General features: G+C 42.4%; 1 protein-coding gene across 1 annotated transcript; it reads right to left on the bottom strand.

Annotated features, from left to right (window-relative positions):
- Nucleotides 1–6: 6 nt before the first annotated feature.
- On the bottom strand, nucleotides 7–15,462 carry FAM20B (family with sequence similarity 20, member B). The gene is made up of 7 exons (XM_010191460.1): nucleotides 14,932–15,462; nucleotides 11,569–11,655; nucleotides 9,548–9,657; nucleotides 7,226–7,397; nucleotides 4,347–4,538; nucleotides 1,956–2,015; nucleotides 7–705 (listed from the first exon to the last, which is right to left on the bottom strand). Exons 1-7 carry the CDS (start codon nucleotides 15,306–15,308, stop codon nucleotides 474–476), a joined length of 1,230 nt encoding a protein of 409 aa, XP_010189762.1. The 5' UTR covers nucleotides 15,309–15,462; the 3' UTR covers nucleotides 7–473.
- Nucleotides 15,463–17,550: the final 2,088 nt, after the last annotated feature.

The raw sequence follows: 17,550 nt of genomic DNA, 5'->3' as shown, positions 1-17,550 counted from the left end.
CTAAAGAAGCAGAAAAATGCCTAACCAGCTCACAGCTGATTACGTACAACCCTGAATCAGACAAAAACTCACAAGAGTATATGTGGGGAAGAGAAGAGGAGAGGATCATAATGTTCATCTCCATTTGTCCCCTCTAGATTCAGTCCACAAATTAGTGTCTGTACTCCACACACTTCCACCAACACCAAGAGCCATTTTTATCCCATGCCATGTCCACTGCCGGCAATGGACACATCACAACACCCCAGACGCCATTACAGGTACTGAGCCGTCCAAGGCTCCAACTTCCCACCTCTCACTGCTGTCAGCCCAAGGTAAAAGCCAGCGTCACCTCTGTTTCTCTGGCTCGGAAGCTTTCCTGTTCATTTCAGTCCATCTTGGCCAAAGCCTTTCCGAACTGATTGTGCTGTTTTTCTATCCATTTTTTGTTTGTTTGTTTTTAAAAAAGGAGTTTCATCTGTGTTCCACTACCATTACAAATGAGACAGTGTCATCCTGTCTTCCACCAGCACAACATCTGGCCCAAACTGGTCTGTGCACTGCTTCACTGTAGCCAGAATGCTGAGGAGCCGCTGATCTAGGGCATCCAGATGAGGGTCAGAAAGCACTGGTGAGATGGGGTCATGCGACATAGCAGTTTTTAAGGCAGACTTCAGTACTCCATTCTTCAGGTAATTGAGCCTGTTCCAGGTAGAAACCCGGATGCTGCAAAAGAGAAACAGACACAGCATCATCTTACCACTGTCCAGCCGAAGTCTCATCAGCAATACCAAAGCCAAGCTCTTGAGGGAGCCTGTCACATCCAGACCAGAGCCTTATCCCAAAACTGGTCTGGGGATGGCAGGCTCCAGGTACAACTGCATTGTACGCAATATCTATGTGAAACTTAACTGAACACTGAAGGTGAAGAAGAAAGAATCTAATGGGATGCAATTCTGATGTTATTACAGGAACACTTTCAACTGCTAGCAAGGAAGTTCTTCAGTCCTGTGGCCTCCTGGGCACAGTTTGAAAACGAAGGAAAATTAACAGTCCAGCTGTTCATTCAGAAATGAAACTCGTGTGACCTCAGGAAGAGCATCACTGACCAACAATTAATCACAAAGGCTACAAGTCACTTGACTGAGCTTCCGCAGAAAGCAAACATAGCAGCGATATTTCTGCATCACTGTCCACTGAACTTGTTCACATCAGCCCATCTAAACCGTCTTGGTCTGTGAAATCTTGGGCACTCTCAACTCAAGTTACTCTCAAGTAACGCTCAACTAGATGTTTAATTTGGAAGGTTTTAAAGGAGTTAATGCTATCCTGAAGTAACGGGAAGGAAACAGATATATCAGTATTATTCTTCCTGGAACTTTTATCTATTTGTTAATGAGATGTAGCAATGTTCTGGTGAGAGAGCGGCCACAGAAAGCAGAAATCAACAAGTCACAGCCTCTAAAAATAAAATGAACAAAAACCCAGCCCACAAGGCCAAAGTGGAAACAAAATCCTTCACTTTGAAAGCACCCCCCTGAGCAGTGCTGCAGTCTTGTTTAGAAAGAACATTTGGAAATAAAGGTAGTTAAGTTGCCAGACACGTTGAGTCCTTAGTTTCTGTCAGAGAGAACTCAAACTGTGATGTGAACTTTTATTCTGCAGAAGCTGGATGGAGACAGCTGCAGATGCAAAGTACCTGTCATACTGACTAAGGATAGATTTGAACCAGCGACCTGGAGGAGAGACTACTTCCTACATCTACTGTCTGATTTACTATCTTAATAACAATGTATTTCTCAGCTTCTTGAACAGTCACAATGCATCAAACAAACATATTACCTCAAGAAAGTAAAGCACTATGTACCCGAGTGAACGCTTTCAGGTTGCCGGAAGGCTTCAAACTTAATTATACTGCACACCTAAGGGCAGCAATTGCATAAGTGAAGTGAACAGGATCCTGCTATTTGACTTACATGCAGCACTGGTAAAGAGGAGCCAAGATGCTTCTTTCATCCAGGGCAGGGTTTCCGAAGCTGAAAAGCAAAATTAAAACCAAGTGAACCAGCTGAACACCTAATGTTGCTCAACACCAACAGATTTGCAAAGAATTAAAAAAAAAAATCAATACTAGGCAATTTCGTGCTCCAACAGCTCAAACCATTTAAATCTAAATTAAAATATAAACAGGTCATGACCAATTACAGATACAACTCTCTACAGCATCAGCTAATGTACCAGACAAACCGCAGCAACACCAGTGTGTACCCAGTTCTTTATCAGACCAAGGCGCCTTAGACACAAACTTCAGAGGAGTTTAGAGATTGAGCTCATTTTGCAAAGCAGGGGAAAGGAATAATTGGTATTCTGGACACAGAGAGCAGGAGCTTTGCCTGTCTGACACAGCTGGACAGGGAACGAACGGAATAGCAGCTACATGCTGTTTTAGATGGCCAAGCTCAGACCAACAAGGTGATCAGCTTTAACATTCACGATCACACTTTCTAAGGGAGGCCAGCCAAAAGGATTTCATAGTGTTTCAAGCTTCATTTAAACATGTGCTATTTTTTCTTTTTTTTTTTAATCATTTCACCCCTCATAATACAGTTTTCAACAAAGAACTTTCCCCTCAATAACTTGTTCTAGGAGTCTGGCATTACTCTGCTCAAATAATTCTGTTATTAGTAGCATTAAAACTGGAATAGGCTCCCAAAGAAAGTGGTCACAGCACAAAGCCTGTCAGAGTTCGAGGAGCATCTGGATGATGCTCTTAGTCATATGGTTTAGTTTTAGGTAGGAGGAGGGAGTTGGACTCGGTGATCCTTATGGGTCCCTTCCAACTTGAAATCTTCTATGATTCTCTGACGAAAAACCTGTGTCCTCCCCTACTCCTTATCTCAAAGGAGCTGAAAGAACCTTACTGAAGCTTTCAAGTAAACAAAGTACTCCCGGGCCTGCAAAGCCCCACTGGAATTGTTTTTGTTTTTAAGCACGTAGCACAATGAAAGGTCTGACATGACCTTCAACTACCATATTCACTTCCAGTGATTAATACAGTAACTTCCCCCTAGCACGTTGCCACAGCATTATAAAAAGACTATTTTTGCCAAATTTACCTAAAGCAGTCTGAAAGCAGCAATAATTAGGCAGTCCCAAGGTGCAACACATCCTGCTGACATAACTGAGGAAGTGTTAGTGAACAGGCTGAGGCATAAGGACTAAATACCCACCGAGCCACTGCAGACAAATTAGAAACAAAGAAAAGCAGGGAGGGAAAAGAAGGAAGGGAGGAAGAAATCCACTATATGAAAGGCAAATGGGAAAAGAAATGGTAACTCCAAGCCTTCCAAGGAGATGTTTAGATCAGAAGTCTCATCAACTGTTATGCACACTTCGTACACATGGTGTGCAAAGCCTCTGCAGAGCGGAGCCTGGCCCAGCAACTGCCAGAGGTAACCAGCAGAAGCTGGTCCATACACAGAAAGGGAAACTCATTGCCACTGCAGAGAGTAGTGCCCATCAGAAAAAAAACCTCAGGAGTCTCTGGACTAAATAATGAGAAAGTGGAATAAGTTACCTCTGTTTTTAAGAAAAATTAAGCTAATTATTATGATTTAAACAAGGCTGTATCTTCAGTAGGATTTTTAAACACACTTTTTAAACAAACAAAAAACCCACCACCAAAATATTGGTTTTTCAGACACATTTTAAACACAAATGCTTAATAGTAAAGCTTAGCCTCAAGGAGGATTCCTCATCAGTTCCTCTCAGTTACTACATGCTTCAGTTTTGTTTCAGTAATAGTTAATGACCACACTGAGGACATCGTCTTATTTTGCTCTCAGTATCAGTTCCATGTCCATTTTAAACTTTTAAGTTTTTAAAGCCAGAGCAGACAGATCTAAAAAGCAGAGAATATCAAATTATTCAGGGACAAATTTTGAAAAGACTTAAATTTTACTGTAACACTTACTAATACTCACTGGTAAATAATAAACCCTAAGTTCTTAATCTTAACTAAAAGCATAAAAGAGAAGGGCTTTTCTGGGGATCACATGGGAGACATAAACCTTTGAAAGTTGCTTGGGGCAAAAAGGTCATACTGTGCTAATCGGGGCATTTCTGTAGTTTGACTGCCTAAAGCAGTCATAGTACCCAGGGCACAGAGTAAGCATCACAGCCTTCGGAGGACTCTAATATTTGGTGAGTAATTTCTGGTAAGAAGGAAAGCTTTGGATCTTTAGCACAAAAGGTATTAATGAAAAAATTGGTGAGATAAAGGAAAAAGAGAGATGAGATACAGAGCAGATAAATGCGTGCCCTTGGGCTCGCCACAGCCTGGCCACCAGGATTTCCTTTGCCCTCACCTTTTGGCATTATCCAGGAGGATGAGCATGCTGGCTCCCTCATCATCCTGGAAACTCTCATAGTGATGGCGGTCAGCATTCCCAATCAAATAATCAAAGATAGCGGTGTCAATGATATCAAGGAGACGAGGGCCCGAGTCATATGGTGAAGTCTTCTTCACAGCATCACAATAGCTTTCATCATACTCCCACCTGCCGTCAAGAGAAACCAAGTCAAACCTTCAAGGAAGACTCCTTAATTGCACAGCAACGGTATTTATAGCTGCCCCTTTATTCATTTATACGTGTGAAAAGAAGTGTGTGCAGCACTCAAAGCCATATAAAGAAGAAAGAGTTACGAAAAACGTTTTATTAAAAGAGTAAATCCTGTATTAACACTCTATTTGTATGGAGCAAGCTGTAGTTTCAGTGCAAGGTTACACATCATCTTCCTACAGAAAACAAGGTCAGAGTTTGCTTCCTCACTGCTCACAATTCAGCAGTGGTTGGGCTGCCTCATGGCAAGATCACTGTCAGGACTTGCCTCCCTTAACTTCCTGACTAAAGACTTCAAACGCTGTGTCTATTTTCTACTGCTTTGACCTGCTTCCATCAGTCTTGCTTTCCAGCGATCCTCTTCATTTTTTCTCCCTAATGCAAGTGACCTCATCACGGTTACTAATGACCTCCTCTGTCCTGAGAAGGGCCTCACACATGTTCATTTTCCTTTGCCCCCCAGTCTCTTTCCTCCCCACTTTCCTTTCGGTGTCTCTTACCTTCTCCTCTACTGGTAAGATTTCCAACTTCTCTTTTCTCTCATCTTCTACACATTATCTAGGCATGCACTTGCCATCTTATACCAGGGATGTCACGTCTCAATTCTCCAAAGTCAGGATTTTAAATTTTCTCATTGTCTTCCTTATAGTTTTCAAAGCTATTCAACACCACCACCGTAACAGCCAAATCTCTGGTGTATATCCCTTCCATCTGCCAACCTCAATAGCAAGTATATCTATAACATCTTCCACGTGAGGACTGAATCAATCCTTCACAAAATAGCAGTTAAGTTGGAAATGCCTTAAACCATCTGTGAACTAGAAACAGAAATGGAGGAAACAAAAGCTGGAGAGAAATTGCAGAGTCATAAAAGCAAAGAGATGATTAGAATTTAAGTATCCCAACTCATCTGCTAGAGATCTGGAGACTGAGCTTTGAATATCCCATCTTTCCTCCAGTTATCCAAATCAGTGGCCAAAATTTATCTTCTTAATGATTTTGTTAACATCACACACACTCCTCAAGTTCTGCCTCCAGTTGCCCCTTTCTTTTGCACCAAGGTTGAAACCCAAATTCAAAGTTAAAATTACAGCACACGCACAGAAGGCAGAAGTTTCAGACCTGTACTTCTCCTTGTACTGCATACATTTCTTTTAGGCTACGACCCTCTCTCCCTCAAGTGTTTCTCTCATTTTACTTTACATCAGTACTTAATCTCCTTGCAATGATTTTTCAGATATACTATGCTCCCTCTTCTCATTTTTCACTCACTCTTTCAAGACAGACCTTTCTCTGGCATTTATTTCTGATCGTTTATATGGTATTAGCACAGGACTTCGAAGGTCAGGGATTTGATCTATTACAAGTCCATTAAAAATTATGTTCACTAATGTGACTATATGAATTATGTTCCAAAGGTCAACTTGGGACAGAGTAGAAGCAGCTAGAGCAGGAAAAATATTCCTATAGTTATTCTTCCATAATTACCAGACACAGAAGAAGACGAGCATGACATCTAGAACATTCAATTCGCCTGATGCTTTAAAAGTGAAAAGCACAACATGACAAGGTGTGAAACAACAGAACCATGCAATCCCATCTGATCGAGACAAGAGCAAGGGAGTTTAAAATACAGCGATTATCAAATCACCATTGGTATCAGGGTAAACTCCAGCATAAGCAGGCAGTTTGTGATGAAAAACAGTCTCTCAACAAAAGAAACACCTCCAAGAAATTACGTCAATTCATTACTGCAATTTCCCAGGTACTAAATACAGCTGATTTTGACCTGTTGAAAATGAGATAACATCTGCTGCTCAAAAATCAAACTGCAGCTTTAATACTCTCAAACAGTTCAAGGAAGCCTTTGAATGAGATTCTTTCTGTGAACAATCACGTCTTTGGAAATCAATGGCTATTTCAGATCAAGGACTAAGAGTCTCTTTCTAAATCACTTGTCCAGGACACAGACTTAGAAAGATTTACGAAGCTCGGAACCATTTCTACTGGTCATGGTGAAAATATTTCCAACCCAAACACACCTACGTGTCACCTCTATTGTACAAGATTGCTAGATCCCATGTTTGTCCTCCTCTAAAAGCATTCTTTAGAAGCTGAGCATGGTCACCAAATACTGATGGTATCCAAAGAAGAACTTTCCAGTGCCTACCTACCTAAACTAAACCAAATCCACAGCTCTTGAAAGAATCTACAAGGACAATGAAATGAAGTCTGGCAGAAAATAGCACAGTACTACCATATTTTAGTGGGCCACTGAGAGGCACAGTGTCAAAAGAAGGTCTAATGGCACAAGAGAAAAGTCTTAGCTTGCCTAGGGTCAAGAGTCTAGTAACTTGGAGTGACTGCATGGTGGAGTTCTGCTCCAGGCAAGGAGGAGGAAAAGGACAGTGCTTACTATTGTGGACAACAATGATGATTTCTTTCTTGCTCATTTTAAGTTAAATCTCATCCTACATTTCTTGACTTCTACTGTCCTATCAAGACAGTTGTTGGCAAAACTCTAGGTTTTGACAACACCTGCTCCTTAATTAGGCACTGTATTGTAAGGGTAAATCTAGTACAAATTATCATGTATAAAGAACAACTCTACCAAGTTCTCATACCTGGCAAGTTTGCCTTCACGGTAAGTCCTACCCCACGGGTGCCGATGCTTCTGAAGAGGCCAGACATCCGGCAGCCACAGTGTCACGGATCCCTCCATGATATCACCATCTGCACAGGCTGGTTCTGTTTCCCGACAATAGTAGCACTTGCCATAGAAGCAAGTGTTATTACCTTAGAAAAAAATAAATAAAGGTATCAAAAGAGCAGAACTTGATCCGAGGCATGCCAGCTGAAATTCAGGAGCATATTGCTGCAGCACAGACTTCAAGGCACTTGACCTCATGCTTCCTGCCTCAGAGAGGGAGAGGCTCAAAAGAGATTAAACAGACATCTATTCACTCAAAGCAACATTAAAGACTAATATTCAAAGGAGAGAGTAATTTTATTTTCTAATGTTTTTACCACACAGTTAATAAAATATTGCACTATCAACAAGTCTTTGAGGTCCTTAATCCTTAGGACATTGACTCTGCAACCTTAGCACTGCTTGTTTTTTAAATTTCACACTCCACGTGTCGGCTTTCCCACTTTTTGGAAAAAAATCGACCAAAAACAGACAAGTGAAAAAAAGACTAAGGAGAATTCAACTGGATTTGGAGCCCTGAGACCTGCCACGCATCTCAGTTACTTGGGCTGCCTCGGCAGGGGAAACACAACCAAGCCGTCATTCTGATACGACGTAGGAAGGCAGATCCATCAAGTCTCACGTGTGTCTTCTGACACAAGAGGAACAGTGAAACCCTGCAGTCTTTAGTCCATTAAGGCCTACATAGCTGTAGTGTAAAGTAATCCACGTAGCCCAAAATAACATTTTCAGCTTAACCTTCTCTATTTCACCCTTCTAACTTGCCTTTGCTTGACTCTTGCCAAGTCAGTTCCAGTTCCATACTCACAGGTGTTCTTCCGAAATATTCTTCACCTACATCTCACTTCCCTATGATTCCACTTACTCTCTGTCCTTTCTTCCCTCGGCTAAACATCCTCCCCGAACCAGGCCCACTGAAAGATGTGTTTTTCACTTTGCATCCTCACACCACGGCCCCAGATCCCCCATCACAATTCCTGCAGTCCTCTATCCAGATCAAGTCAGACAATTTGAGAACCGCCAGACAGACTTTTATTTACAACACAGAGCTTGCAGCAGACCACATCTCTTATTTGTATGGACAGCCCTGCAAGTCTCTCTGCCTACCCATGGCCTGCAGCAGGTCTAGCAAGAAACAGAATTCTTTGAGATCCTAGCTGCAATTCTAGCAAATCTGCACTGAGTACACGTGAATTATCTTTCCTTCAAAGCCTCAGAAACTTGGTCAAATTTGGGTGGACAAGAGATCACAATTTTCTCTCCAGATCCACCCATTTCTTTGGTTCATGCTCTGCAGAACTGGTGGTTCCAAAGAATCTAAGGAAAGGCAGTGAAAATTTCTGAAGTCATACTTTTCGAGTCAGCATTTCTGCTAGAAAACTGCTTAATTATCTTGGCTATAATTAGAAAAAGTAAATTCTGCCTGAGGCAGACACCCAATCTGAATGCAAGAGGAGTGTGGCAAGGCAGAGCTACTCTCATCTGAAAGTTACACCTTATAACTGAAAGTGCTACTTAAACTTAGTAGGTGAGACTACCAACAGTGCTCGTAATAGAAATATACACAGGCACACATTTATCAGCTGTAATGAAAAATCATCTCCAGTCATAAAAAAAGAAGAGAGAAATAATTGGATATTTTATGAAAAGTCTGAAGGAGTTAAGGCTGCAGCATAAATAATTTATTGGTGTTTAATGACCACCTGGTAGGAGTTCACGTTAATAATTTCCATTAAGTGCCCTTCACAGCGTTATTAGTGTAAACAACACAGGGAAGTTCTGACACATGGAGTTACGAATGTTCAGCAGACTCTGATGTAGCACAACCAACATCTAACACCAACCGACACATCAGCTCTGTAAGTTATCCCAGATCACCACTGTGTTCACATTAAACACTACCCCATTTTTTTCTTTTTCAGGTCTAATCGTAGACTTTTCTAACAACCTCTGACAGCAGCGAGAAAACTCTTACTTAAAAAAAAAATCCCATCTGTAACAGCAGCATGAGGGACACAGAGAAGCTACAGAGGAAAAACCACTTGGAGAAAACCAAGTCCTCCTCCCCTGCCAAATGGGGTTACACAAGCAGTCGGTCTCTCCTGGCACAGAGAGACTTGCCAGCTTCCTGCATTACAGTTAACTGTTCTATGACTGTGTCAGACTCCCATGGTTCTTTTTCCCCGTTGAACATGTCTTTCTTTACTGGGCTGCACAACCCGTGGCATCCACTTACCCACGGTCATGAAGGTACCCAGAAGCTGCTCTGTGGCAACTGGTTTGATCTCCGTACGTAGATTCACAAACCTGCCGACCACCAGCGGAGCTCGTCGGAAACCTAAAATTCTGTTTTGTGGCAAAAAAAAATTATCAGAGGATTATCAACACAGGCAGCAGTTACAAAATAAAACAAAACAAAAATATAGTCTCTGTGCCATTGTTTGAAATTGAGATGACTCAGACGTATAAAGAACGAGAAGATTTACAAAGATTGAGAAGTATAAAGTTGGAACCCTGCAGCAACCTCATTTCTTCTCCAAGGCAAAGTAAGGAAGCTAATGGTTGTTTTTAAAGTGCCTGGGTGTTAAACTTGCTTTATAGGCCATCAGTGACACTCCTTTATTAGAACTTTTGCAGCAGAGCAAAACAGGATGCACTGTACTCTGAGTCTCAGAAATCAGACCTCATACCAGAAATATCCATCATCTGTCTTGTGTACAGGCTGAAGCAGTAACCACATGGCCTTTGAGTTGCTCACCTGGAAAGATCACTTGTAATCTGTAGGAATTGCTATCTATTAAAATGTTATGTTTAAGCCAAATTCAATTACAACTGAAAGTAAGCGATCAAGGAGATGTTTTGTTAGGCATGAGGGGGGAGAAGGGAAGAGAAAATGGTAGAACAAAACTGAATATCTGAAAAGTGTCTGTGAAAAAAGAGGTGGGAAACAATCTTGAAACGTGCAGTCACAAGGTCTGGGTTCCACTCTCATGTCTGCCTCTGCTGTGTGACCACAAATGACCACCATTCAAAACAAAGGTATATGCTGAAGTTCTGTGGGCAGACAGCTTTTGCCAGGGAGCCTTGAAGAATATAGAGGTGTAGACCCACAGAGAGGATAAACGCCAAAGAAACAAGCACCAAAACACAGCCAAATAGGCCGCAAGGAAGAAAGAAGAGGGACTTGCACACTGGAAAGAAGCTTTGAATTGTGGCTTTACCATGTTTGATCATTGTTTTTCAGGGAAACACAAGTCCACGTTTTTCTTGAGAGCACAAATGGATGACAGACATCTGGCTACATTTTTTTCCCCCTTCTCTTAACATACATTGATTTTGGCCCACCACCCAAAGATTGCAACAGCAGTGATTGGTATTACACAATTAGTTACTACCTTCCTAGAATTACTAATTTCCATTGCCTGTGTAATGAGTTCCACAGATGAATCAGGACCAACATATCTTTTATCACCTACGAATTCAGCCGCAGCGATGAGTCTCTTATTTCTGTACTGAGAAAGGAAGACTAAACCCTCAGTTTAAGTTTAACCATTCCAGTCTTTATTATATTTGTGTCTCCTTATTCTCTTTCCCAAGATTTTAAGTCTCTTAGTGAAAGAAATGTTCACATTTTTAATTATCTTCAGAAATCGTCTCCAAAGTACCAGCACAGTCCTCTTGTAATGAGGAAACCGAGACTGCGCTCATTTGTCCTAGATGAAACTGCATCTAACTCGTACTTCGTAACTACCAACATTCAGTGTTTGCTAATCTGTGAACCACTCTTTGTATGACCCATAACTTTGCTTTTTCCCTAGTAATTGCACCTCCAGCTCAGGTCCACAAAACCACCTGGATACCCCTGAACACAACACAGAAATGAACAGTTGTTTTTCCTCTAGGATGCACCGGTTCATATTTAGTCTAGATTAAGCTGTTGGTCTAGATATTAGACTTGACTTTTTCACATACTGGACATTTAGCATTTCAGACTCTTTCACAGGATTTGGCTGAGCTCTTTCTTCCATATGATATGAAATACCAGTGGTTTTACTGCTAATTCTCTCTTCCAAATTTTTCACAAAAATCTGAAGCTTCATAAAAAAGCTAATTGTTATCTTTGGCTTCAACGTGGTATGTTGGCAGGCTAGAAAGAGCTCACATCTGAGGTGTATTCTTCAAGGGACTCCTTTTTCCCAAACTCTGAAAAACAGTTTACCAGGGACAATAAAACCAGGTAACCCAGTATTTCCGTACCTATCCAAGTGAAAGGCTGCCACTTCTGCGTTGTGTCTGTCATAGCCAGCGTATGGTTCTCCTTCCACTACATAATCCCTGGCATATCTGTAATAAAAATAAGTCAAATAAAGTGATTTGTGCAGGATTCCCATCAATTTTGCTGTTCAGAGTAACAAGTGCAATAACAGTGATAAGTTAAGCCGACTCTGGGTCACTTTCAAAATGATTGCCAATGGGAGAGGGAAAAATTATTAATGAGATTAAATAGCATACAGACTGCTGAAGGAGTAAGGAAGGAGGAAAGGTCAGTGATGTACACAGTGGTCTCAAGGGCTTGGGAAGCAGTGTCCAGCCAAACTAATGAGTTTTAATTCAACCATATGCCAAGTCACATCTAAGAACAAAGAGCACAGACCCAGCTACAGAACAAGGGACGATTTATACTGGAAAGCAGCAACTCCACAAATTATTTTGAGGTTAGAACAGATTGCAGATTAACATGAAAATACAATCTGATATTGTGGAAGAAATGCTAAATATAATCTTTAGTAGCCAGAAGATCAGCAAGTGTGAACCTGAGGACAATACGAGATATAAAGAGACTCTTTATTCTGGTGGAGAAAACACATAATGAACAGCAAGAAATAGAAATTAGACGCTCATTAAAACAACAATGGTATGTTTTGGTGAAGTGGTGAGGGGTTTTTGGTGGTTTTTGTTTTGGTTTATTACTTTTGGGTGGTTTTTTTTCTTTTTATAACACATGTTACTTAAACAGTCAAGGCTAACACACATGTCCGAGATTGATGACATCTGAATTGGATCTAGACACTGCTTAAGAAGCATGCAGATGAGCATAAAATACCACAGTCAATACCGAGCAGGTGGATGAAACACGATGCATTTTCAAATAAAGGCCAGATTAGATTACCTATTTTCTAACTTCCATCCGTGTATCAAATTGTGTAAACTGTGGATTAATTCCAACAGTCTTGGGGTTCAAGCAGCAGCAGCAACAGTGTAAGAGAAGCCACAGTGCTCTACTCTGACATTTTAAACCTGCCCAGAGATCTCTTGGGCAAGATGACAGCCCACTTGCTTTAGCTTCTCTGCAAGGCAGCTCAAGAGAATGAGCCAGTGCGGGATGGTACAGAGCTTTTTGGGAGCAGGATTTGACAGATTCCTGTCAAACTGGAACCTACTCCAAACAAGCATCCTATTTCACATATACCACTGGCATGTGAAGATAGCAGCTATAATCATTAATAACTTAGACTGGATTTCAAGTAATTTTGAAATGAGATACTGAATCCTCAGAACACTTCCTTGGACTCAGGTCTCCAAGGCCCACTTAGAGTGGGCTTTTGAAAACTATGGTCACATATTGAAAGCTACAGAGCTATAACTTATTGGGAAACCACAACCAACTTCTTTCTTCCATGCACAGTAAGCATCTAGTCCTTTCTAGAGCAAAGGTGGCCAATCAAGAGAATTAATTCACAGAATCACAGAATCGCTCGGTTGGAAAAGCCCTCTGAGATCATCACGTCCAACCGTTCCTGTCTACCCCCTAAACCATATCCTTAAGTACCTCGTCTACCCGCTCTTTAAATACATCCAGGGATGGTGACTCCACCACCTCCCTGGGCAGCCTGTTCCGGCTTCTGACGAACCTCTCAGTAAAGAACTTCCTCCTTATCTCTAACCTGAACCTCCCTTGGCACAGCTTGGTGCCGTTTCCCCTTGTTCTATCCCCCATCACCTGGGAGAAGAGACCAGCACCCACCTCTCCACAACCTCCCTTGAGGCAGCTGTAGGTGGTGATGAGGTCTCCCCTCAGCCTTCTCTTCTCCAGGCTAAACAAGCCCAGTTCCCTCAGCCGCTCCTCATCAGGCTTGTTCTCCAGAGCCCTCACCATCCTTGTGGCTCTTCTCTGAACACGCTCCAGAATCTCCACATCCTTCTTCTAGTGAGGGGCCCAGAACTGAACACAAGACTCGAGGTGCGGCCTCAAACAGTAGGTTTTCTCAAAACGGTTTTTACTAGTAACTTTCATACACCTTTCAGGTCAAAAACTAGTCAGAGACTATCTTGCAATGACAGAACAAGACTCTACCTGCAAGTCTAGCTATAGAGCAGTCACAAACAGAACACAAGTCCACCAGCACGGCCAGGGCCATACGGTCCAGTACTCCTATAAACTGTCTAGCACTCCTATAAACATTCCCAGTTGCACATGTCCTTGATGGAGCACAGTCACTGCGTTCACCTGCACAGACACTCTGTTATGGCAGTGTTATTTAATGCTTGGTGAAACACTTTACAGCACTCACTTACACAGAAAGCACTGTAGAAATCCCATGCCTTGTTACTGCATTTATTGGACATGCTGTCTGTCGCATCACCAAGATGTCTGTGTGAAATGTTCATGCTGTTTAAACACAGCCCAGCCCCACAGTGAAGCTCCAGCCAGACCAGGAACTGGCCATACAGAAAGAGGGGCTGAGAATTCACAAAGTGAAAGGCAGATCTTTATTCTCATTCTCCAGTCATTCATCAACTTGACAGAAAATCTTCATGCTGGCTCAGTGCAATACCCTTGGAGAAAGATGTACTCGTTCTGTGATGACAACACTTTACATCTGCAGTGCACTCCCATAAAACACACCTGCCTTACTTTTTTACATCTTTCTTTCCTCACCTTTTCCCTGAAGGCAAACAGTTCAAAAACCTTTACAGACGTGCACAAGACTCTTCAAAAAATGTTCAATCATATCAAATTTCCCTATGGATCACCATACAGAGACCATACCAAGGAAGTATCTCTACCTGCCCATTCTCATAGTGCTCCTCCAGTATTCACTACTGGCAGAGAGGAAATGCAGGGGCTTTCAGTCTGACCTACCAAGCCACTTTTACAGTCTTCATACAACTCCACCAGACATCCACACCTACTTTGAAGGTCACTGTCAACTTTCGCTCCTGCCCTGCTCTGGAACCGCGTTCTCTCGTGGCAGTCCGACACGACGCTTACTCAGAAGGCATAGGCAAGACTTGTCTCTGCACTGCCAGAACATGCACTTCCACAACCAAGGAGATGCTGCTCAGAAACATCAGGTTTAACCAACCTTCCCTCAGGACTGAACACAGTAATTATTCTTTTAACCTAAAGATAGGCTGTTTCGAGCATCAAAGCTATACAGCCTGAGAGACAGCTGGCACAGCAACCTCATGTTGTCAGAGGACCAGCAAGGCTCTATGCTGTCTCACAACTAACAGCATTTATGTGGACGTTTGCAACTTAAACACTAATGCAACACCATGGAGTTAAAAAAGACACATAAAGCAGTTAATAATTAAGTCACTGAAGGCAATATTTACCTCTTGGGTTTGAAGACAACCTTTTGTCCTCCTTCAAGTATTAGCAAAGCTTTCAGTTGGGTCCCTTTGTAGCCCACATCAGCTTTTATTATTTTCTTTGTCGTCATGGCATGCATAACAGCCCCTAGTTCAGGTGTCTCCTCAGGATAAACCTCCCGGGGCACAACCCATTGGGCTGCAATCTCCCACGGGGACTGCAACGTATGGTCAAGCCGGGGGTCCAGCTCTACGTGGAGGCTCGCCATCATACGGTGAAAGGCGCGCTGGTCCTCCCGGTTGGCAGCTGACGTGTCCAAGTTGTCAATGAGGAAAACTTTAGTGAAAATGAAGATGACAAGGAGGATGGCCAACAGCACAACTCGCTGCTTTAGCTTCATGGTGACCTTCAACCCTTCTCCCCTGACCCGTTCTTCCAAGCGTTACAGGAAGTCTATTGGAGATCAGGGTGAGGAAGGGGATGTTAGTTAATGAATTTCAATCGTAACTTGCATTGTGAAAGAGGTGTCACCACTCAAGCATCTTCTGGTACCCCTGAAAATAAACAGAACACAAACTTACAAAACTGCGCTCCTGCAGATCCCACCAAACTCAAAACCGAGTTTATTCTTGGAACAGAAGTCTGCACTGATGTACGCTTGTATCCTAAAGCCCAAACATTTCTGGTAAAACACATGGAGTTTGCTGTCTTCCTGTAGCCTTCCAGTGATCTGCACAAAAGGGGAAATTGCCTGATGGCCTCTCTACACAGCTGAAACCGTACCAGCTGCAAGCACCCTAGGCAAGACTTTTGCAGAGAACTGTAGTTCAAGTTGATGGCTCCTATTTCACAAGCACTTTTCCATTAGTAAGAGAACCCATGATGACTGGCTTCCTAAAGATCTGTCCCTCAAGAGAAAGCTCCCAGGTAGATTTCCCAACATCTAAGAACTGGTGAGAACAGCTGCACAGCCTAGTTCCCTGAAGGTACAAGACAGAATGACAGAAGAGACTTAATTTGTTTATTGCCTCTCAATTGCTGCCACCGTCATTTATACATCTTTTTTCCATTCTTAAAAAAATATTAAAGAAAAAGAAAGACAGAAAAGGCAGACATCTTCACTTCCTTGCAGGTAAATATGTATATTCTGCAGTCAACTGTAAAACCAAAACCCACAAAAAACACACAAAACATCTGTAATCTCAACACTAAATTAACAATTAACCACTACTACTGCCTCTTTTCAGAAACCTCACCTACAACACTGTTAAAGCCACATCTGTGTTTCTATATTTAAATGGGCTGCAAGACGTCTCATCCCTCAACAAGCTTCTGCTAGCAGTGTTAGCATATAAGGACCACATAACACACAGTTAATCAACTGCATTTTAATCAACTGTATTTCAATTATGAGGATAGAAATGATTTTCACAATATTAGTTGAATGTCGTCAAAACCCAAATGGAGACAGATACTAAGGCACGTCTCTGAGGAACGCTCAGAGCCAACAGAGATTTCTCTCTGCACAAGCTCTGCTAATCATGAAAACCACAAATGGCACCCTGAGCTGTGGTAGGACTAATATAGAAAAGCCTTCTCATGCGATTTAACAATAAGCGTATAAACCAGTCATTATTAATCATGTCACTGGAAAAACAAGCTGCACAGGCTAAGTTAATTTACAAGCAGCCACCAAAGGACACTCAGACTACGACTGGCTGGCCAAACGCAGATCCCAGCCATCTCCAGTGCCTGTGTGGACACCATGCCCCCTGTGCAGAGGTCACCAGGGCATACATCTCCATCGAAGATCAAGGCTAAGGCAAACAGCAGATGACAGCAAAGCATCCTTTGAGCAATTCAGCAGTGCAGAATCAGGTCTGATGCAGTTAAGAGTGCCAGTGTCAAAGCACACGCAAGCCCAAGAATGACTCCACAGCACCTTAAATTTACACTAGGTCTATAGCAGACCCACCCTACCTCTCAGCTATGTGCCTCTCCCACCTTCCCTTTGTCAGTGTCAGCACTCCAGCTGATCTACCCAGCTGCAAGGGAATTCAACAATCCAGGTTGCCAACCCACCCAAACATTAACACCACCTTCTTCAGGTTGTGCATGAACCATTGCTAGCTTTTGAGACAGTTTATCTTCCGACTACAAAACCTACCAGTGCAAGTCAAAGAGATGAGGGAGGGCAGCTCAGCAGCTCCAGTACTGAGAGATGACCCAGCAAGTGCCTACAAGGACTACCTATCTACCAAGGGGCACCTTAAGCTACTCAAACCAGCACTGCCACCTGAAGAATGGCCCTGCCTTCCATGTACTTCCCATCTTCATGCAATTAAGTCTGTTAAAGACCTGATCAGCTTGACCATTTGTATTTATTCATTTCAGACCTCCTTCCCTCAAGATCTGGTTTCCAACATAGTTTCACAAGCACCTGAGAAAGGTGCATCACAAGGTCAAGAAAAAGTGTTTCTCGTGGCAGCAGCACTAGGGATTACACGGGCAGGTAAAACTGCAGCCCAGGCCAGCCCAACAAAGGGTGAGTAGCTCAACCACTTAGAAACCATCAGAAAAAGCCCGACAGGGACAAGGAAGTTCAGTAGCAAACTGTCACATCTTCCTACTTTCAAAATCAT

This window comes from Mesitornis unicolor, unplaced genomic scaffold, assembly GCF_000695765.1.
Source record: "Mesitornis unicolor isolate BGI_N332 unplaced genomic scaffold, ASM69576v1 scaffold23479, whole genome shotgun sequence".
In the NCBI taxonomy this organism is placed as follows: Eukaryota; Metazoa; Chordata; class Aves; order Mesitornithiformes; family Mesitornithidae; genus Mesitornis; species Mesitornis unicolor.
Note: the sequence above shows the minus strand (reverse complement) of the source record. Positions and strands in the feature narration are given on the sequence as shown.